The sequence below is a fragment of the Leptosomus discolor genome, chromosome 11 (genome assembly GCF_034619465.1).
Source record: "Leptosomus discolor isolate bLepDis1 chromosome 11, bLepDis1.hap2, whole genome shotgun sequence".
In the NCBI taxonomy this organism is placed as follows: Eukaryota; Metazoa; Chordata; class Aves; order Leptosomiformes; family Leptosomidae; genus Leptosomus; species Leptosomus discolor.
In genome coordinates this window covers 15526016-15546545 of record NC_141401.1, presented here as the reverse complement: position 1 = coordinate 15546545, position 20530 = coordinate 15526016, and the positions used below count along the sequence as shown (strand labels likewise).

The 20530-nt window shown below is 59.3% G+C and overlaps 3 protein-coding genes across 7 annotated transcripts; 2 read left to right on the top strand and 1 right to left on the bottom strand.

Annotated features, from left to right (window-relative positions):
- Positions 1-10: 10 nt before the first annotated feature.
- On the top strand, positions 11-1632 carry COMMD4 (COMM domain containing 4). Of its 4 annotated transcripts, XM_086471627.1 has the most exons (8): positions 11-46; positions 130-201; positions 282-347; positions 594-633; positions 746-865; positions 1072-1152; positions 1243-1419; positions 1528-1632. In XM_086471627.1, the coding sequence occupies exons 1-8, from the start codon at positions 44-46 to the stop codon at positions 1566-1568; spliced, it is 600 nt and encodes a 199-aa protein (XP_086327753.1). In that variant the 5' UTR covers positions 11-43; the 3' UTR covers positions 1569-1632. The 4 variants fall into 4 exon arrangements, with proteins under 4 accessions (XP_086327753.1, XP_086327755.1, XP_086327754.1 ...); XM_086471629.1 differs by lacking the exon at positions 130-201 and having other exon boundaries at positions 33-46; XM_086471628.1 differs by lacking the exons at positions 11-46; positions 130-201 and having other exon boundaries at positions 320-347; positions 441-633.
- Positions 1633-1912: 280 nt separating this feature from the next.
- On the top strand, positions 1913-6215 carry NEIL1 (nei like DNA glycosylase 1). Its single transcript, XM_086471656.1, has 9 exons — positions 1913-2331; positions 2453-2572; positions 2726-2804; positions 3948-4047; positions 4197-4321; positions 4823-4850; positions 5377-5438; positions 5610-5808; positions 5969-6215. The coding sequence occupies exons 1-9, from the start codon at positions 1913-1915 to the stop codon at positions 5986-5988; spliced, it is 1152 nt and encodes a 383-aa protein (XP_086327782.1). The 3' UTR covers positions 5989-6215.
- Positions 6216-7026: 811 nt separating this feature from the next.
- MAN2C1 (mannosidase alpha class 2C member 1) lies at positions 7027-20530 on the bottom strand. 2 transcript variants are annotated; one of them, XM_086471926.1, is made up of 26 exons: positions 20439-20530; positions 19761-19886; positions 18552-18675; positions 17723-17793; positions 17303-17480; positions 16633-16822; positions 16041-16147; positions 15754-15864; positions 15288-15380; positions 14782-14898; positions 13903-13998; positions 13455-13600; positions 12844-12967; positions 12216-12337; positions 11288-11373; positions 10589-10759; positions 10237-10319; positions 9972-10066; positions 9746-9850; positions 9367-9523; positions 8866-9013; positions 8645-8765; positions 7999-8078; positions 7744-7889; positions 7288-7391; positions 7027-7209 (listed from the first exon to the last, which is right to left on the bottom strand). In XM_086471926.1, exons 1-26 carry the CDS (start codon positions 20528-20530, stop codon positions 7092-7094), a joined length of 3111 nt encoding a protein of 1036 aa, XP_086328052.1. In that variant the 3' UTR covers positions 7027-7091. The 2 variants fall into 2 exon arrangements, with proteins under 2 accessions (XP_086328052.1, XP_086328051.1); XM_086471925.1 differs by having other exon boundaries at positions 8645-8754; positions 8870-9013.

Genomic DNA, 20530 nt, shown 5'->3' with positions numbered 1-20530 from the left:
GACGGCTCGGCGGCGGTAGCGGGGACCGGCGCCCGGCGGCGACATGGTGGGGCGGGGGTTGGCGGAGAGGGAAGGCGGGGGGGGCGCGGCGGGCCCGCGGTTGGCTCTGACCGCGTCTTCCCTCCGCAGCGGTTCCGCTTCTGCGGGGACCTGGACTGCCCCGACTGGGTCCTGGCCGAGATCAGCACCCTGGCCAAAATCGTTAAGTGCCCGCGCCCCCCTCCCTGTCCCCATCCGCCTGCCCGTCCCGGCGCGGTGCTCACCCTCCGTCTCCCCCGCAGTCCTCGGTGAAGCTGAAGCTGATCTGCGCCCAGGTGCTGCGGGACCTGCTGGGGGAGGCCATGGAGGTGCGTGGGGCTCCGCGGGTGTGGGGGGGCGCTGGTCCAGCTCTCTAATTGCGTCATTAGCGATGTTACCGACTTTTCTGTTCTTAACGGAAGCCTTAATGCTGCCGCCCGTTACTAGTAGTAACAAGATGGATGCTGAGTGCTGTTAGTGCTGCGGTAAGAATTAGCAGCGTCGGGGTCGGTAGCGAGGGTGTTACGCGGCGGGACGGTACCCAGTGTTCACCCCGACGCTCTGCTCTCCCGCAGTATGAGAAGATCCTGAAGCTGACCTCGGACGCCAAGTTAGGTGAGCACCCCTGCCCCAGCCCCGAGCAGGGGCTGCGCTGCGGGGACCGGCAGCCATCTGGCAGGGGACGCCTTCCCGAGGCGGCGAAGCTGACCCTCCATCCCGCCCGCAGAGTCAGGGGACGTGAAGGCGACCATTGCCGTCCTCGGCTTCATCCTCTCCAGCGCCGCCAAGCACAACGTGGACAGCGAGTCCCTGTCGAGCGAGCTGCAGCAGCTGGGGCTGCCCAAAGGTGGGGGAGGACCCTCGGCGGGGGCCTGGTGGGATGTGAAGCTAGCAGCCCCCAGCGCTGCTGCCTTCGCGCCCAGATCCACCGCGGGATGGCGGCCGTGCCACCCCCCATCACGCCCCCTCTGCGCCATCCGTGCCTGGGGGTCTGGCCGCAGCGGGGCTGTCCTGAGCGGGTGGATCTCTTGTCTTGTCTCTCCGCCGGGGCAGAGCACGCCAGTGGGTTGTGCCGGTCCTACGAGGAGAAGCAGAGCTCCCTCCAGGACAGCCTCAGGGCCTGCAGCCTGAGACGTGAGTGCGGCGTCGGGGGGTTTGGGGCTTGGGGTCGGTCGCCCTGACGGAGCACCCCGGGGTGCTGACGCCGCCTGCTGCCCGGCCCAGTGAGCCAGCTGGGCTCGGTGCGCTGGCGGGTGGATTACACCCTCAGCTCCAGCGAGCTGCGGGAGGTCAACGAGCCCCTCGTGCACCTGACCTTCGACGTGCGGGACGGCGAGCGCGGGAGGACGGCGGCCGTCCCCATGGCCCTCTCGGCCGACAAGTTCCGGGTGTTGCTGGCAGGTGAGGCTGGAGGAGGGGCGGCAGCAGGGACCCCCTGCCCCGGGGGGGGGGGGATGCTGCAGCGCCGGCGGCTCCCCCACCGCCTCCCTCTCCCCCCTCGCTCCTCAGAGCTGAAGCAGGCCCAGGCCCTGATGAACACCCTTCTCTGAGGAGCCGGGCGCTGGCGGGAGGCGCCGACCCTGGATCGGAGGACAGGCGCTGCCCGGCTGGGGAGGGGGAAGCCGGGGTCCCGCTGGGCCGCCCCCCGGGGGAGGGGCCAATAAAGGTGACGGTGACCGCGCCGAGCCGTGTCCCGCCTGTTTCTTCCCTCGGCGGGCTTCGGGGGTGGGCGAGCCCGTCGGGACTACAACTCCCGGCAGGCGCCGCTGGCCGCGCAGCCAATGGGAGGAGGGCGGGGCGGGGCCTGGGCGTGTCTCCAGGCAAGGGGGCGGGCGGCGGAGCGCGGTGCGCGCTGTGCGGTGCCGCCGCGGCGCTGTGCGGTGCCGCCGCGGCGATGCCCGAGGGCCCGGAGCTGCACCTGGCCGGGCGCTACATCAACGAGGCGTGCGGCGGGGTGGTGTTCTCGGGCGGCGTGGAGCGCTCGGCGGTGGGCAGGGGCCCGGAGGTGCCCTTCTCCAGCGAGGCCTACCGCATCTCGGCCACCGCCCGGGGCAAGGAGCTGCGGCTGACGCTGGCCCCGCTGGGCCCCGGAGCGACCCAGGACCTCGTGTTCCGCTTCGGCATGTCCGGGTCGTTCCGGCTGTGTCCTGCCGCCCAGCTGCCCCGCCATGCCCACCTCCGCTTCCTCACCGGCGAGAGCCCCCCGCGCGCTCTCTGCTTCGTCGACGCCCGGCGCTTCGGCTCATGGCGGCTGGGCGACGCCTGGCAGCTCGGCCGCGGGCCCTGCGTCCTCTCCGAGTACCAGGCCTTCAGGTGAGCGACCCACCGCCCGAGGGAAGGCCCCCCCCTTGCTTTGTTTCGGCTGCTTTTACTGCACAGCAGTGAAGCGGCTGTGCCCAGGTGACCCTTCCTGATGCCCCGTGCTCCATTGCAGGGAGAACGTGCTGAAGAACCTGGAGGACAAAGCTTTTGACAAGCCCATCTGCGAGGCCCTCTTAAACCAGAAGTTTTTCAATGGAATTGGGAATTACCTCCGCGCTGAGATCCTGTACAGGTGAGGTGGGTTGAGTGCCCGCTGATCTGCCGTGGAGGTTTGGTCCCCAAGAGTTTGACAGCTCCTCGGCTTAGCCGGCTGGGTCTCCTCACCTGGGCTCAGGCAAGTGCCAGAACTGAGAGTTCAGGCCCGTGTGTAATCCCACTCTCCCAGGTTGAAGATCCCTCCTTTCGAAAAGGCTCGGACCGTGCTAGAGGCCCTGAAGGATCAGGAGCAGGCGAGGAGGAAGAAGGTGGGAAATACCTGGTGCTTTCACAGAGAGGGGCGGGTTTCCAGATGGACACCACACCAGGGATTTGTTTTTCTGAGTCCCTGCAGGACACCTCAGCAGCTCCCTGGGGTCCCGGGAGCCTCTTGCCTTCTGGGCAGGGAGCTGGACTGAGCTGAGAAGCCTTTCTGATTCAGGTTTGGGCTCAGCAGTGGTGGAGGTGGTTCAGTTTGCTTCCAGCCCCCAGTCTGGGCTTGGCTGGCTGCCTTGCTCTGGCTCTGCTTTGGGCTTAGCCGGGTGCAAAACTCTGGTTCAGGTCTGCTGTTTCAGGCTTGTTCCAGCTCAGGGTCCGGGGCCAGTTTCAGTTCATGTTTGGTTCCTTGCTCTGATGGGGCAGAACATCGTCACGAGGCCTTTGCAGGGCTCTCGCAGCCTCTGCCCGCACCGCTGTCGCGAGGTATTTGCTGCTCTGAGTCTTTTCCAACCTGGCAGCGGGCGTGTTCCCTTCACAGCTGTAATGCTTGCTGCGTGGGATCCGTCTCCTCAAGCATTTTACTGTCCTTTGCCATAAACACCCGTGTCTGAGCACGTCTGCCCCTCCAACGGAGCAGCAAACGGGGAGCAGCGGTTCTGTAACCTCACGCGTGCGATGCTCGTTCGCACGTGGCCGGGCTGACGAGCTGTGACAGCTCCCCGGGCACACGCCTGCGTGCTGTGCCGGCGCGCGGCTGCGCCCAGCTTCTGCCCTCAGGAAGTGCCGGGTATAGGGGCGAGGGAAGCAAACACCTTGCAAGCTTAAAATCTCTGGGGAAGGCTGCAGTAGAGCCCATGGCTGGTCCTGTGGCCTCGTGGGAGAGAAGGTGGCTATTTTAAAGGAGGCTGAAAACAAAACACGCGACTTGAGGGCTGTTTTTACAAACTGCTCATGTTCCTCTGGGCCAGCCCTCTTTCATGTCTTTGTAGCTGTGGGGAATGTGCTAATGCACACACAGTTCGAAGCCTACAACAGGGCAAGCTCAGGGCTGGTACGTGGTGGGGAGTGGGGCAGCTCACCCTCAGGAGGGCAAGAGGAGATGATGGGGAATTTGGCTGCTGTTGGGGAGGGGAGACCTCGACGAGGCTGGGGTGGCCAGCAGGTGACTTCCCTCCCCTTCTCCACCCCTGCAGAACCCTTCCCTGACGCTGAGCAAGAAGCTGAAGCTGATGCGGGAGAACCCGGATCTCCTGGAGCTGTGCCACACCGTGCCCATGGAGGTCATCGCGGCGGGTGAGGTGGCAGGACAGGGAGCTGGGGGACAGGGGTGGCGGGGAGGCCCGGGCTTTGCGTTCCTAGCAGCAGGAGGCTTGGGGGTGCACCCTGACACCACGGCCACTGCTTCCTCTCTACTTCCATCCTTTCCCTCTCTCCCTTCCCAGAGAAAAAGCTCCTTGACCCAGATCACTCAGATAATTACGCCGCTTTCAAGAACTGGCTGCAGTGTTACTTGGTGCCTGGCATGAGCTCCCTGCGCGACCGCAACGGCAGGACCGTGTGGTTCCAGGTAGGAGTCTGGGGTCACTGCCTGGGGCTGGGTGGCCCCCAACCACACCTCCAAGGCAACAGCAGCCCATTTTCTGCTTCCTGAGACCCTCCAGCATCACCGTGTCGCTGGGGGTCTCCCTCTCCGACAGACTGCTGTGACCACTGGACGTGGAGGTGACAAGGCCCCTCTGTGCTGTGGCCAGCTGGCCAAGGGATGGCAGGCAGCCTGGAGCAGAGGGGCTGATTACAGGAATGAGGGGCTCAGGTAGTCTGGCAGCCCCGTTCCTCCCTCCTGGGCCCCGTGTCTGGATGAGGCACTGCAGTGGGCCTCGAAGAAGCAGGCGCTGACAGGAGAGTCCCCGAGGGGCAGGCAGAGCAAGCCCGACTCCCCTGGCTTCCCGGGGAAACGTGGCCATTTCCCTGTCGCTGCCTTGGCTGCGGGGTGAAGGGGCACGGATTCTGCTGCCGCTGCCTGCGGAATGGCTGCGCCCCAGCCAACGCTCTGTCACCTTCCTTGCAGGGAGAGCCTGGGCCCATGGCTCCCAAAGGTGAGTGTCCACTCTCCTCCCTGCGGGACCCGCACTTGCTCCGGGAAGGCTGAAGCCTGGGAAGGCCGGTGCTTGCTGTGCTGCACGGGGGCAAAGGCAGGAGCAAAGCCCCTCTCCCTGGAGCGCTGATGGGCCTGGGACGGCCAGTGGCACTGGGGGACGGAGCCCGCTGTGCCCAAGGCTTCCTACCAGCACCCGCCTGCCTGGGCACAGCCGCGGTGCCTTGCAGGGTGCTTTTCCAGGCCGGCACCTACGCTCCCTCCTTCGCCTGCCAGGCTGGGAGCCGGAGGATGTGCTCCCCCCTGGGGCTGCAAGCCTGAGCTGAGCGATGTTTTGTCAGGGGAGGGAATCTGGGGGTGTGGGAAGGAGCCCCCTCAAGCCATTCCTCCACCCCAGTGCCAATTCCTCAGTGCCCAGCTCACAGGTCACCCTGAAAGGTGACTATGCCACAGCCTGTCCCTCGAGGTGCAAGCACTCCCTGCCCCATCGCCCCTCACCCTGCCTAACCCGGGCACTTCTCACACAGGGCAGACACCCCGCAAGAAGCGTGCTCAGCTGAAGGCAGATCCCGAGGATCTCACCCCCAAGGTAAGAAGCTTTGTGGTTGTGGTTCCAGCTGGGTCTAGAGGCTGTCCTGTTCCCCATGCCTTGCTCAGGCTGCTCCTGAAGTCACAGTGGGGCTCCTACCTGGAGTTTCTCATCATCTGGCAGTCCAAAAAACACTTCTGCTGCCAAGCTCCGGCTCTGATGTCCACCCAGGTCACCACACGTGCCTCAAAAGGGCGCCCCAGGGCTGCAGCGAAACCCCCCAAGTCGGCCAAGGAGGTGGCGGCTGATGGGCCGAGGAAGGGACGTGCTCGCGGGAGGAGGAAAGCGACTGCTCCTCCGGCCCCGTCCGAGCCTCACGCACCGGTCAAAGCCCAAAGAAGCCACCGGACATCGGCTCGCAGGGGCAGAGGTGAGGCTGACAGTCCCTGCGGCTTTCAAACACACAGGCCGGGGGCTGTGGGAGCGTTCCCTCGTGTCCAGGGGACACCAGGAGCCAGCGAGGCTTCATGGGGCAGAACCAGGCACCACCCCCCCCCCCCCGACTTCTCATTTCCCTTTCCATCTTCCAGGCGCAGCCCCTGCCGTGTGAGTGCCACACGCTGCCCTCCTCCTGAGGGGCATCTTAACAGCCACAGGAGGAGCTCAGGGAGGGCCTGGCTGGGGGCCTGGCTAGTGCTGGGGAGAAACGGGGCTGCCCTGTACCTGTGCTCACACCCGCTTGCTACTGCTGCAACTTGCCAGTGTGCAAAGGAGAAGCTGGGCTTGGTGATGGAGCTGATTTATCCAGTGTCCTCCTGCTGTCCCCAGGCATTAGAGGGGGATAAGGGCCACGGACCACACATTGTGCTGGACTCTGACCCTTCCCCTCTGCCTAAAAGTGGATTCCTGCTCCCTTCCCCTCTTCCCTTTCTGGCTGCTGCCTGGATCACGGTTTTTAGCTGACTAATAAAAGTATTTTGTGTAGAAATCACTGTGCACACCTTTTTGTGCTAAGGATAAGCCCTCCGTGCCCAGCCTCTTCCCCAGATGGGCTGAGGCAGGCTTCCCCTCCACCTCACCCCCCAAAAATAAAGGTAAGCTCTGCCTCCCCAGTCCTAGGAGCGAGATCCTGCTGAGGACACTAGCAGAGCAGCAGCTACAACAGATCCCCTGGGAGGAGACAGATCAGTGCCATTATCTGGAAATAACTTAAGAAAACAGGCTGGAGCTTGTTTTCGTGTAATTCTCCTGTTTACTTGTGTTCCCCTTTGCAAGAGGTGGGTGAAGGGTGAGGGGAATGACTCTAATACGTCTTTACGCTTGCTGCTAGCGTCTGGACAAGATGAAGGCTGAGACACAGCAGCCACCGTGGAAAGCTGCTGCTCCCCAAACCCCCTGGGGGTGGGAGCAGAGCCCGTGCGGGGCCAGCCAGCCTGTCCCACAACCTTACCCAGGCTTCAGCTAGCTAGGAACTCACTCGGGCCCTCCTCCCCTGGTTAGGCAGGGAAAAACCATCCTCCTTTCCTGAAGAACACGGTTGTTCTTGAGCGCTGCTCTCCGACGGCTGGGTGAGGGGGAGACTCTGCCCTTCCCTGGAACCTCCACCTCCTCGCACAGCTCTTGGAATCGGGGAAGGCTCAGGCTGCAATCTGAGCTCACGGTGTTGGTCTAGGTTGCTGCTTTGCGCGGCACCAGCGAGGGCGAGGGCTGGTGTCACTGCCTCAGGACCAAGAGGACGGAGAGCACGCGGAAGGGGGTGAAGGAGAGCTTCAGGCCCTGCTGCTCCAGCGGCAGGCGGCCCTGCGCAGCCGGCCGCTCCAGGAGGTCGCAGCTGGGGAAGAAAGCAGCGGGTGAGGCTGAAGCGACAGATCTCCACCCACACACACACAGCCCTCCAGCGTGGACTTACAGCATTGCCTCCTTCACCGGGAGGGAGGTCTGGAGCCAGGCGACAACCGTGCTGCCGTGGGCCTCGTACAGCCGAACCACCACGGCTTCAGGTCTGTCCTCAGCCTGTGGGGGACAGGGCAGATGGGAGTTCAGACAAACCAGACAGGGGCGTCCTATCCTGCCCCTCGGGGTACAGCCCGTCCCAAGTGATGGTGACTGAGCGGCTCTGCCTGTGTGCACACGCTGTGCACACAGCTGTGCCTGCAGTACTCCCGTACAGATGTGGGTACTACCACACTACATCCCTGCTGCTAGTGCCTGCCTGGGCTGGCAGAGAGGAGCACTAACCCCCCTTGTCCCCACCTAGCAGGACCTGCAGACCAGAGGGATCACTGTTTCCGCTCCTGCCACCCAGCGTCGGGGGAAGCACAAGCTTAACTCGTCTGCCCTCCCCACTGCTGCCGCGGGGACTCGCCTGCTTGACGGTCTCCAGGACGACTGCAGGTGAGGTGACAGAGAAGGCGCTCCAGGCCGGGCACTGGGCAGAGCTGGCTGGGACCACGTGGAGGGGGAAATTCAAGTTGTAGGCACGCTGGATCACCCCGGCATCCTGGAAGGAACCTGCAAGCCAAGACCCGCTAGCCAGCCTCTACACAGCTACAGCCAGAGACGTGCTCGCGCCAAGGCTCGCCGCAGCACCCTGCGCGGCCCCACAGGGCCCATCGCTCACCCAGGTGAGGCATCACGGCGTAGGTGAACTGGTGCTGCGCGACGTCTGCCGTGGCGTCGGGGGACTTGGGTGCTCTCAGCCTAAGGCCACAAGAGCTACCTGTGAGGCTGGTGTCTCAGCAGCACCCTCTGCCACCCAGTGCAGAGCCAGAGGAGCACCGTGACAAGACAACTGCCTCCCCCTGCTACCTCGAGGCTGGGCCCCGAGGTGGAAGCCAACATGCTGCTGGTTTCTGGCAACAGCAAACAGACCCTGGACAGTCCCAGAAGCTAAAAAATTTGAAGGGTGTTTACCCGTGAAACTAGGAGTAGAGTTTCTCTTAGCTTTGTATGCATCCGTAACATTGCTGTTCCTTCCTCTCCTTAAACCTCCCCTCCTGGGGCATGTTTTAGCCAGTAACAAAAAAATTACTTGGTGCAAATGTGGATCTGATCTCTCCTGGATTTTACCTACAAGCATAACTCACGGGAATTAATTACAACTGACTAAGATAATGTAAGTCAGACAAAAGTTCCACTTAGGCTAATACAGACTATTTCCTTATAAACTATGATCATTTAGGACCAGGTGTTGCCTTGACTTCCAAGAGACACCTCAGAAGGCAAAGCGACTGCTGCAGCTCCACCCTCACCCCACCCTGACTCACAGCGAGAGGCTGAGGACATTCCCGTGGGCTGACGCCCCGTATTTGCAGTCGTTCAGCAGTGCCACCCCAAAGCCGTGCTCGGAGAGATCCAGCCACTTGTGAGCCCACACCTGCAGGAGGCACCACAGGACATATTCACCACACAGAGTTCCTGCCTGGGAGCAAAAGCAGCCCCAGCACGGGAGGAGCAGCTCGGCCCTGGGACACGACCACCCTTCTTCTCACCTCGAATCGAGCCCAGTCCCAAGATGTGTTCCAGTGCGTTGGCCGCTGCAGGTGTCCAAACTGGATCTCATAGGTGGCGTTTGTGCTCCGGACCTGCACAGGGAACTCCACCTTCAGGAACTTGTGAGCCTCCTTCCACTCCACCTAAATGCAGGAGCAGAAGGACGTCACCACAGGGCGGAGGGGCATTGGCAGGCAGAGGCTGCCCTTATCCCACCCCGATGTGCAGCAGCCAGCTCGCACGCAGGCCAGACCAGGTGCAACAAAACCACACTAGAGTCTGAACACAGATGAACTGGCAGGTCTCTCTTCCACCCTTGTCCCTCAGGACCCCCACCCTCAGGCTGTCTTCCCCTAAGGCAGAGGAGGACAGGCAGTGGGAGGCTGCAGGCAAGGAAAGAGGAGGGGGAAACATAATGCAGAGGCGAGGTTCAGCTCCCCAGGGCCCTGCTGGCACAGCACCCATGTTCGTATTGCGCCGAAGCCGCTGGCCAAACCTGGGTCCGGAAGCGGAGGTACGGGCACGTGGCATCCAGGATGATCTCCTGGGTTAAGGTGCTGCTTTCCCCAATCCGCAGAGAGAAGCTGGCGCTTCCCCGCAGGCCTCCAGCCAGGGTGATTTCCAAAGGCTTCAGCAGCGTTGTCACTGGCTTCCTAGAGAAAGGGATGAAGGCAGAGCTGATCTCAGCCTGGTAGATCCAGATTTCCAAATCCCAATCCAGCTTCCCACACCCCAATCCAGCTTCCCACCCAGCAGGCACTCACTTTTCCAGAGTGAATGCTCTGTTACAGCTTTTGTTACAGCTAGGGCTGACAGGGAGGCAAGGACCTCAAAGCACAGTCAAAATCCAAGTGCTGCACGCACTGCTCCTCTACCTGGTTTCCAAGTGATAATCCATCACATCCCAGGCATCCCAGTAGAGAGGGACATCATCAAAGAGCGCAAACTGGTTGGCATAGCAGCCATCTGGGACTGACTCTCTGGAACAAAGTGGAACAGGGAAACAGCAGCGTAAGAAGAAGTGGAGAAGGGCGTACAGTGAGAAGAAGACCTAAGTGAGGTTTGAGGAGCCCAGTTCCGTTAACTGGGTGGCAGACATACCTCTCGGAGCCCACCAGCCGAAGCGAGGTCAGGTGCCCCATCGTGTCCAGGCAGACCGCGATCACCCCATTCTCCATGGCAATGGAGCCGTCCTCCTTGGGAAGAGGACAGAAACAGATTTCGTAGACCCACACCTGCGGGAGCTGAGTGCCTCAGCTGTAAATCTAGGGTGCAGACTTGCTGTCTGCTGGATTCCCTGGATTTCTCCCCAAACCACCTTTGTTGCAGGGTACACCGATGTGAGGACAATTGCCGTTGTGCTTACCTGTCTCCTCACTGCCACAGGCTGAGGGGGCAGCAACGGCTCCGTCACCATAGCATAGCCCATGCTGGGGACTGTCACCAGAGCTGGAAACCAAAGAGGTTCTGTTCCAACATCTGCCCCAGACCTAAGCCTAAGTCACACTGTGCCGCCCTGCTGCTCTCATGTCAGACCTACCACCTCCTTTCATATCCTCCTCTTCTCCATCCATAATTCAGGGACAACTTGGAAGTGGGATAAAGTCCCAAGGAGTGAGTCCCAAGCCAGCAAACCCTCCCCAAGGCAGGGAGAGGCAAAGTATTTCTTTGCCCCTGTAAAAACTCTGATACAGGAGTTATCCCTGAGTTAGCCATACCTAAAGTCTCTCTTCCAGTTGGCCCAGTCCTGGGGATCACCTCAGTCCGCTCCCAGGGCAAAGTGTTCAACACGAGGGCGTTCTCAGCGCTCCCTGCCTTGGGCTGCAGCAGTTCCCTGCACAAGGACTGCACGGCTTCCTCCTGCAGCCGAGCACCAGCCCTGCGGATCTCTGAGCAACAAAAAGGCCTGAGCTGGATCCGGCCACGCCGCTTCTCACATCTGAGAGAGCTGCTGGCACTCCCATGCAATGTACACACACTTTCACTACTTCTAAGCTCAAGTTACTCGTTATCATTCATTATTATTATCTATTAGTAAGTAATTGAAGTTTATAATTATTCTTAACTTTGTTATTACAAGATTACAATGAGCTATGCCAGCTCAACTGGAACACTGTGGTGCTATAATAAAGTAAAGCTACTGCAAGTGCCTGTGGGCAGGCAGGAGCAAACATCTGCTGGGGTCTATCCTGACATGCCAGCAGCAAGCAGAGAAGTCAATAACTTGGGATGGTTTTTAACCCCTTGGCTCTCCTGCTAACAATTCCCTGTTGAGTCAGCACTATTACAGACACAGGCCTGCGCAGGTTTGACCCACAGCGCCTGGCAGTCCAGGACTGAAACCTCTGCAGCCCTACCAGGCAGGACCCGGTGTGCTCCAACAGAGAAGTGCCCTCCTAGTCAAACTCCCCGCTCACCTGTGTAGTATTGGAGGGCATCCTCAACCACGAGCTGGATACAGCTTCCTGGCAAAACATCATGGAATTGGTTGAGCAGCAATAACCTAAAAGAGAGAACAGAAAACAGGGGAGGAAGGAGGGGAGAGCACTGGGTTTGTTCTGGCTTAGCGAGCCCTGTTTGCAAGATGGACAAACTTAACAACTGTTCCTTATCGCCCTGTTAGCAAGCACTTGAGAGAAAAGGATTTTTTCTGTAGCATCCTTTAAATCCCTTTATGGGAAGATGCTTAGGACTTGTCAACCGTCATCTTAGTAAACCACAACCATGGGGAGTAAGAGCTATTCTTTTTTTTTTTTTTTATCCCTCAGGGCTACCAGTATATCGTTGCCCAAGTTAAGACAAGTCAAAACTGGCGAGGAATAAGCTTAGGTCAGAAATGAAGCTTCCAGCCAGCAAAGTAGTGAGGCTTTGGAGCGATCTTCCAACGGGAGAATCAAGCAGAGCACAGAAACACTTTCCAGGTGGAGCCCTGAGGAGTTTACAGAAGGGGTCACGTACACACGGTGCTGCAGTACCGCGCCTGCAAAGGCCCCTGCATCCCAACTGTGCACTGCTCTCTCAACTCGCCCAGGAGGCAGTTCAAATGAAGACAGGCTGCGGTCCGTCACCCTGCTGGCTCCAGCTGAACGGGGCTGAGAGATAAATGACCACCTCCCACCGTCAGCCCACTGAGCTTCCCAGTAACTGCCCACACCAGTGCAGTCTGACTGGTCCGGGCTAATTTTGGTGCACTGATAACAAACGATTTCCACCCAGACTCAGGCACAGACAAGGAGCTGCAAGGCATGAGGAGCGGTACCCCAAGAGCAGCCAGCTCTCACACTGAAGTTCCCAGCCCTCACCACATCCTCCCCTGGTACCATCAGTGCTCCCGCAGGCCCTCACCTCCAGAGCCGCTGCAGCTGGCGGGCAGGATACTGGAACGTGCCCCCCTGTACCACAGCCAAGGTGCTGAGTACTTCAACATCATGGAGTATTCGCTCGCACTCCCGATTCCCCTTCTTTATCTGGTGTCAAAGCAAGGAGAGAAGGAAGATGCTCAGGAAATCTGTAGCTGGGAGTGGATCTCTCACACCAGCAGCAAGAGCCTGGCTCCAGTGCAGGAAGGTTGGTTATTTGTAGGTGTCACGAGTTTACCATTACCAGCGAGTTATTTTTTGCCACAGATCAAACAAACTCTCAGCGCAGGACATAGCTTCCCCTGTCTGTTCTCACCTTCTTCCCCTTCTTCTGACTCTTCACACAAGCTCTGCAACCATCTGCTAAAGCGAAGGCTGCAGCAGCTGTTGACTAAGGGGGCCCTGCTGTGTCCAGGCTTCCTTCTCACCCCTTGAAGACAGTCTGACAATAGATCTGCCTTCTGGAGTCCTGGCTACAGGGTGGCTCCCGCTGTCGAGACCTAAAGGGCACTACCCAATCCCTGGAGCTGCCTGAGCAGTAGCAAAGAGACCCGAGGATGGCCGCCTTCCCTGGGGGGGAGGGAGACCTCTGTCCCCATCCCGTGCACAGTCACCTGGGCCTGAGTGGTGTACGTGCCGTTGTGCAGCTCGAGGAAGAGCTCTCCCACCCAGGTGCACAGCTGGGACGACTCCTTCTCCAGGACAGAAAAGAGTCGGTCAGGAGTGGAGATCTGAACCCTGCGGGAGAGACGCACAAACGGCCATGAGCCAGGGGAGAAGCCTGTGATATGACTACAACAGTGCATGCCGACCAGAAAGGCAACAACCCCAGAACGAAGGCCTCAGAAACCAAACACAACCACACACAGCGTTCCCCTCAACCTCCTCCTACCCCTCTCCCACTCTGCACTGCTCTTCCTGCCTGCCCTGGAGATCTGGACATTCCCCAGGCAGGGAGCGACTGCCAGGCACCGCTGCTGTCCTGGCCACTCACGCCATGGCTCTACTGAGGGCTCTCAAGCAGTCCAAGGCCGCCCCGTGTCCCTGTCCTTACAGCTCTTGATGATGGAGAGACTCTGTCTCCCTGACAATTCTTCCTAGCCCTCTGCTCACCCTGCTTGCTCCCTGCCCTCCTTCACACCCCCCTTCTTTTGGCACTGCTGAGGGCCAGGCCCGGCTCAAAACAAGTGCTCCTGCAAGGAGAGGAAGGGAGCTCTCCTCTCACCTTGGCAGCCCGTCTGTGTCACTCATTCTCTTCATCCTGTCCAGCATCTTCTGCGTGGGGCCTCCTCCTCCATCTCCAAAGCCAAAAAGGAGAGCGCTGTGGTTCACACGTCCTTTGTCCTTGTTGTTCTTTGCTGTTTTCAGCATCTAGAGGGATTTTTGGACAGCTACAATCCCCTGTTGCCCAGCCCCAGCTCCACATGAGAAAGCCAGGTCAGCCTTTACAGTGCAAAGCCCAGTCCTGCCCCTCTTCCCCAGCCCAAACTGCCAAAATCAGGCACGGACACAGAGGCAGGCAATTGACTGCCAGGCACCCAAACAGCCTTTGTCCAGCAACGCTGCCAGCTATCCCGCTCCCTTCCCAGGCAGTGCCCTCTCCCAGGAGCATCAGATCTGGCCCCAAGGGGCTGGCGTTTCGCTTCACGTGCGGGTCTGGCAGCCTCACTCACCTCCTCCACTCGCCCGTGCATCCCATAGGAGTCACCAGGGGGGAAATGGGTCAGGACTCGGGAACCATCAATGCCTTCCCAGAAAAAGGTGTGATGCTGGAGGGGAGCCAAAGGAAAGCACGGTGTCTCGTACAGCCCCCCTGTACCACACAGGGCCAAAATGCTAAAGCACAGCCCCATTGTTCCCAGGAGTTCCCAAAAGCACACCCCCATTGTTCCCAGGAGTTCCCAAAAGGAAATTTCTGGTCATGCTGGTACCAGAAAGAGAGAAATTCACTCTTAGCTCAGTGTTTCAAGGCCCCCAAACTCATCTCCCACACAAATATGTGTGTGGAGGGCACACTTTGACCACACCAGCACAGAACTTTGCACTAAAAGCCCAAACTTCCTCGCAAGCCCTGTCAAGCACACAAAGCCCAGCACCTTTGTCAGCAGGGAAGTGCATGGGGGACAGGCCCTTCAGAGCCCCTTGAGGATTCAAACTGGGCCTTTGCTTTCTCTCCACGGGGTTGCGGGATGCCCTGACAGACCAGCGCAAGGAGACAGCCGCACAAGGATGGGGAATGCCACAAGGGCAGGGGACAGCAGCCGAGAGGCTGGGTTTGCTGCCTGTTAGACCTGCATGCAGGTCACAGCTTCCCATCTGGAAGCAGAAGGAATTTGTAGGCCAGGGGGCTGGGATCTCTAACCATGTCCTTCCTCTCCCCTAAAGCCTGACAGGAAATTGCTACCACTATAAACTGGTGGCTTCTGAAAGAAGAGCTTGTGTCGGCTGAGCTGAAGGACTGGCTCGACCTGTGGAACCAACAGGTACAGCCCTGCAGACAGACTCCAGCTACTGCAAGTGCATCCCCTGGGAAGAAGGGAAGCACAGCTCACCGGGAAGGCGTTCACCAGGTTCCAGCTGAGCTTCTGCGTGAGGAACCGCCTGATCCCACAGCCACGCATCAGCTGGGGCAGCTGGGCAGAGTATCCAAACGTGTCTGGCAGCCAGAACTGGGAACAGAGGTGACGGCAGAGGAGGGAGAGAGACACACGTGACTCACACTGGCCACAAACCACAGCCTGAGCTCATGGAGGGTTTCTTGGTAGTCAGACTCTGAGTCCTTCTTGCAGAGGGAAATGAAGATGTGCTAGACAAGGAACAATTCTAGAGACCTGCCAGGGTCCTACAGGCATTATAACCAAGGCCTGGGGCTGTGCTAGCTGCCATGATACATGGGGGATTAGATTTCTACTCATCACAGCTTTAGCTGCAAAAAGCAGGCCAATGTGAGGCATCAGAACATCGCATTTGGAAGGCAAACCAGAGAGAAACCCTCACGCATAGCAAGAGGTGGAAGGAGACGGTGTGCAAGGAAGGTGTGCTGGAAAAGAGCAAGTACCTCTGAGCAAATCCGTCCAAACTGCTCCTGGAAGAACCGCTGTCCCTGGAGGAACTGCCGCACCATGGACTCCCCACTGGGCAGGTTCCCATCCTGGGGGGAAAAGCACAGGGAGTACAGGCAGCAAGCCAGGCGCCAGGGAATGGGAGGTCATGCGAGCACCCTGTTCCCACCTGCTGTCAGCTTGACCCAGCAGATCACGGGGAGGATCTGAACAGAGCTTGGCAGACAGCAAAAGAAGGAACAGAGCTCAACCAGTCCAGACCAAAGCTCCTTTCTCAGGGAATGAGCGACGGTATTTTTGCAAGGCCAGGCCCTGCAGATAGCTGCTGTTTTCTGAGTCTGGAGCCCATCACCAACCAGACTGGCTCAGCAAAGGCTCCGCTCTCCGCCTCCAGTGTCAGGACCAGTCCCAGAGGAACAGCGAAGGGAAGGTGCGGTGAGCCAGGCTCACTGCGCTTCTCACCATTTCCACCCAGGTGCCTCCGACAGGAATGAACTGCCCCTTCGCCACAAAGTCCTGAATCTGCACGTAGAGCCCAGGGTACCAGCTCCGCACCCACTCGAACTGCTGAGCCTGCCAGAGCACAGAGATCAGACTCAGGTCCCACCACATCACTCCACACCGATGTCCCTCCCCTCTGCAACTGCACAGGACGCTCCCGGCCACCCCCCACCGTCTCGATGTGAATCATGCTGGAGAAGCAACATGCCAGGAGCAGAAGGGGAGCTCCCCAGAGGGAGATCACTGACCTGGGAGCAGGCAAAGGTGAGCTCCGGGTTGCGCTCCATCAGACGGACCACCGTGACCCAGCTCCGAGCGCACTTACGGATGGTCTCCTCGTACGGCCACAGCCAGGCTGCGGGGACAGGCACGGCCCCACTGCCATTAGTACTCAGCACAAGCTCCTTTGGGAATGGGGCTGTCCTGCTTTTCTCGGATCAGCCAGGGAAAATGCTAGAGCAAAATGCCGTCCTTTGGCTAAGTGCCTGACAGCAACATAGCCTGGGGCCTCCAGCTCCTCCTGCTCCTGCTGCCTTTCTGTTGAGACTGAAACCCCTCCAGGGACTGGAAAGCGAGGGGTGAAGTCCAACAGGTGGAAGACAGCTGTCTGGCATTCATCCCTCACCACCAGCCCTGTCAGCACTGCAAACAGCACAGCTGGCCAGACACACGTTCCCCTGCCTCGGTGACAGACCAGCTGTATGCCAGCACAGAGGTTCCCTTTCCCTTCCCTCGGGGCACAGTACCCAGTGCCTGGAGCCCAAGGGCAGCCAGCTCTCCCCTTGGGCAGCACCCCCTGGCCTCCAGGTCAGCAGAGAGGGAGCATTGTGCTGCTCTCACCAGAGTCAATGTGGCAGTGACCCACGGCATGGATGGTGTGCTGGCTCTCGCCGTTCCTCTGGCTGAAGATTGCCGCAGCCAGGTCACGGGCAGCGGGGAAGGTGGAGGGGTCCATAACATCACACACGTTGACCATCTGGTTGGCAGTGTACAGTGCCTGGAAACTCCTCTGGCTCTCCTCCCCGAGGAGCTGGGAGTGATAACAGCTCAACTCAGAGCTCAGCACATCCCCTGGCACAGAGCAGCTCTCTGTACCAGCTTGGATGCCACCTGCCCCAGGGAGAACTTGCTGCCTCCTTCCAACATCTGATTCTGCCAGTGGTGCCAGGTAAACACCACATCCCTGCTTCACAGGCACAACCTCATGTCTGTGCTCACACGCCTTCTAAAGCCAGGTTACACACATGCCCATCCCAGGGGGCTCTGGTTTAACAGATCCTGCCTTGGAGCAGAAAGGGGATGAAAAAAACCACTGGTGGCTTCTCTCTGTTCAGTTTTCTCCCACTCTAGACAACATCAGTTGTGCTAACGCAGCAGCAGCAGTAAACATTTGCTCCTCCGGGGCCTCCCGCTGGGAGGAGACTGGTCACAGAATGGTGAGAGGAGATAAAATGAAGTCATGGAAGGAGGTGGAAAGGGTGAGAGAAGGGAAGAGAAGGAGCTCACAGACCTGTGCCATGTCCAGCAGTATTTCCAGGTCCACCAGCAGTTCATAGACATCTCTGTTGAAGACGACCAGCTCAGCCTTGCTCAGGGTGAACCTCCTGTCAGAGTCTGGAGGGGCGATCATACTGCCCTTGCCGGCCCCAAAGAGACCATTGCAGGCCAGCTCCACGTACAGCGTCAGACTGGAGAGCAAAACGGAACCATCAGGGAGCAGACCCCAGGCAACCAGCCAGGAAAGTCCACTCCCTGACCTGTAGTGCAACCTGCTCGACCTGAACAACACAGAGCCCCTGAATGCTGGGTACTTCCCAGAGCACCAGGACGCAGACAAGGATGTCTCACCCCAGCCTCTTGGCTCCAAACAACACCGAGCTCCCCCAGTGGCACAGGACTCCCTGGGGCTCCAGCCAGGCTGAGCACTCACCTGTGGGGGTCAGTCTCTTTCAGGCTGCTTGTCAGGATGTAGCTGGTCTTCTCACCTTCCTTAGTCAAACCCTGCAGGGGAAGACAGCACATTTATCACACGTCTTCAGGGGTCCACCACAGCGGGCTGGATGAGCAGGACAAGACACACCCAGGTGGCTGGAGGGGCCTGGTCCCATGTCTTGTGGGACAATGTTCCCCACAAAACCAGCCAGCACGGAAACTGCTGCTGCCCCAGCAGTAAGAGAAACCCTGTGGACACCACCACAGAGCAGGGCAGGGCTGCAAAAGGTCACCATTTCACCACCCCAAAGCAAGAATGAAGTTGACGTGTGAGAAGAGTCTGTCCCGCTGTTCTTGACAGCAGTGGAAACTCACATCTCAGGCCCAATGCTTGCTTATCCCTTCAAGACAGATTTGCTAATGCCCAAGCAAGGGATTTTCAGCTGTTACTGGTTTGCAGACCCAAATTCTAATTCCTGTCTGGGGGCAGAGTGTCCCGTTCACTCTAGAAAACAGACTTAAACTCACTACCAGCAGCTTGCCTCTCTGGGCTGAACTTTGGAAACGGCCCACAGACTGTTTCTGCTCTGTGGCTCGACAGCACAGCATGCAAGCCACAAGAGTAGTCCTCTCTCCCACCCCATGCATCAGACCCTTCACAGGCACTGCCCACCTCTGCACAGAAGTTTTTCCTGCATCTAAAACCAGCTCTCCTATTGCCTCAGAGATTATCACTTGAGGCTGAACAACTCTACAACTACATATCCTCCTCCTGGTTTTCTTTGTGACCTGGTACCTGGCAACTGCCCCGATCCACGCCTCCTTACCTGGACAGGCTGGGCGTCTCGCCACACCATGCCCTCCCCATCGCTCTCCCAGATAAAGTGCACTTCCTTCCCTGCCCATGCCGGGGGGATGCTCAGCTCCACCTTAAACCAGCAAGTCTCCCATCTGGAAGAGAGCAGGCAGCAACCTCAGCCCACCACGAGACCTTCTCTCAAGGGAGACCACACTTCCTCAGAGCCTCCATGGAAAAAGCAGAGTGAGGACAACACAGGAGTTTGATGTGATTCAAATGCAACGATGCCACCTGTCCACGAAGACCTGCTTCAACCTACACCCCCAGACACGGTGCAGTCTGGAGGTGGCTCCCTGTGTGGCTGGCTGTGACACATCTTCAGTTTAAGTGGCGGACAGTGCCTGCACCTGCCAGCCTTGTTCTGCGCCACTGAAATGCACCGGGCTTTCCCTTCGCCGTGAGCTGCTGACCAGCCCGTCACCCATTCACCAAGTGAAACTTCTAACTCGTGGCACCCACTGTTGTCAGTCATTGTTGAGGGTTAGAGACCTGACAGCAAGTTAAAAGCCAAGCTCAGCAGGGTGATGTGCTCTTTCAAGCTGACAGTGACTGGAAAACTGTTCCTCCATCCCCGCACAGCAACCCAGAAGACAGTGACACCAGGGGGTACTAGGAATTGAATTATGCCTGGGCCAGGGCAGCTTAGCAAAATGCCTGGACCTGTGACCCTTCTTATCACGCCACTTAACCCCCAGGGCAGGCTAGGGCCCAGGCTGCAAGGAGGCATGGCAGCCCCAGTGGACAAGGAAGCTCAGAAGGCAGCACACAAACCCCATGGTGCTGGCCTCCACCCAGCCACTTCTAGGACCCCAGAGAAACAGCCAGTAGCATCGTCTCTTTGACCACTGCTGGGAAAAAAAGCCAAACTTCTCCCAGCCCAGGTCCCAGGCAGAAGCAAGCATCAGGATCACAACCATGACTATGAACACAAGCCCTCAGCGGAAAGGACTGATGAACCCAGCTCTCTACTCTCCTTGGCAACAGACACATCTTGGTCTGTCTCCTCATGAAATCTCCCTAAGGGCTTCTGGACAGACACCTTCTATCTAAAGCATATCAAAGGCAAGAGGATTATCATCTCGTTTCTTCTCCATTAAGAAGATTCACACACACAAGTAACTCAGATCTGAGTTCCAGCCCCACCGTAGCCATGGCACCACCGAAACCTGGTACTCACGTGGGCCCAAAGGATTCTCCCACTTTAGCTGGTCTGAATTCCTGCCCGACAACCTCATCATATGGGATGCGCCGTGGGGTCTGGAAGCAGGAGAGCGATGCCAGTGGACAGCAGTCCCCAAAAAGCCTGTGGTCAGAGATGGCCAGGACACAATTAACGAGTCCAGTCCTGCAGGGACCAGCCTGGGGAGTGGGGATAAGGAGCACCCTGCTTTTCTGGCATGGTTGGTGGCACCCTGCTATCACTGAATACCCTCATAGTATTAACTGAGCAACAGAGTAATAGCTCGGCACGTTGAAGGGGCCTGTTGGAGCGGGGCCTCCAGCAGCATCCCCCCGCTGGCGGCCCCGTCGAGGAGGGCTGGGGGGCAGAGGCCCAGCTCCAGGATGGCCAGAGAGTGTATGTGCCTTGTTCACTGAGCACCCCCGAGTCCCCGCAGGCACCGACCCGGGCGGGGAGCGGCCTCCCCCGACGGCACCGACCCGGGCGGGGAGCGGCCTCCCCCGACGGCACCGACTCGGGTGGGGAGCGGCCTCCCCCGATGGGCCGGCGGTGGAGCTGGGGGACACCCCCAGACGGGAGCAGGCCCAGGCCCGGGCGCGGCGCGGCCGGCCCCACCAGCTGCTTGCGAGCCGGGGAGGGGCCGGACAGGCGGGGGAGGCCAGCCCCGCCGCCCACCTGCCCCGCAGGTTGCAGTCGGTGAAGTAGGTCTCGGAGATGAATTTCTCCACCCGCTCCAGAGCCGTGCGCCTGTGCTTCAGCGCCGCCAT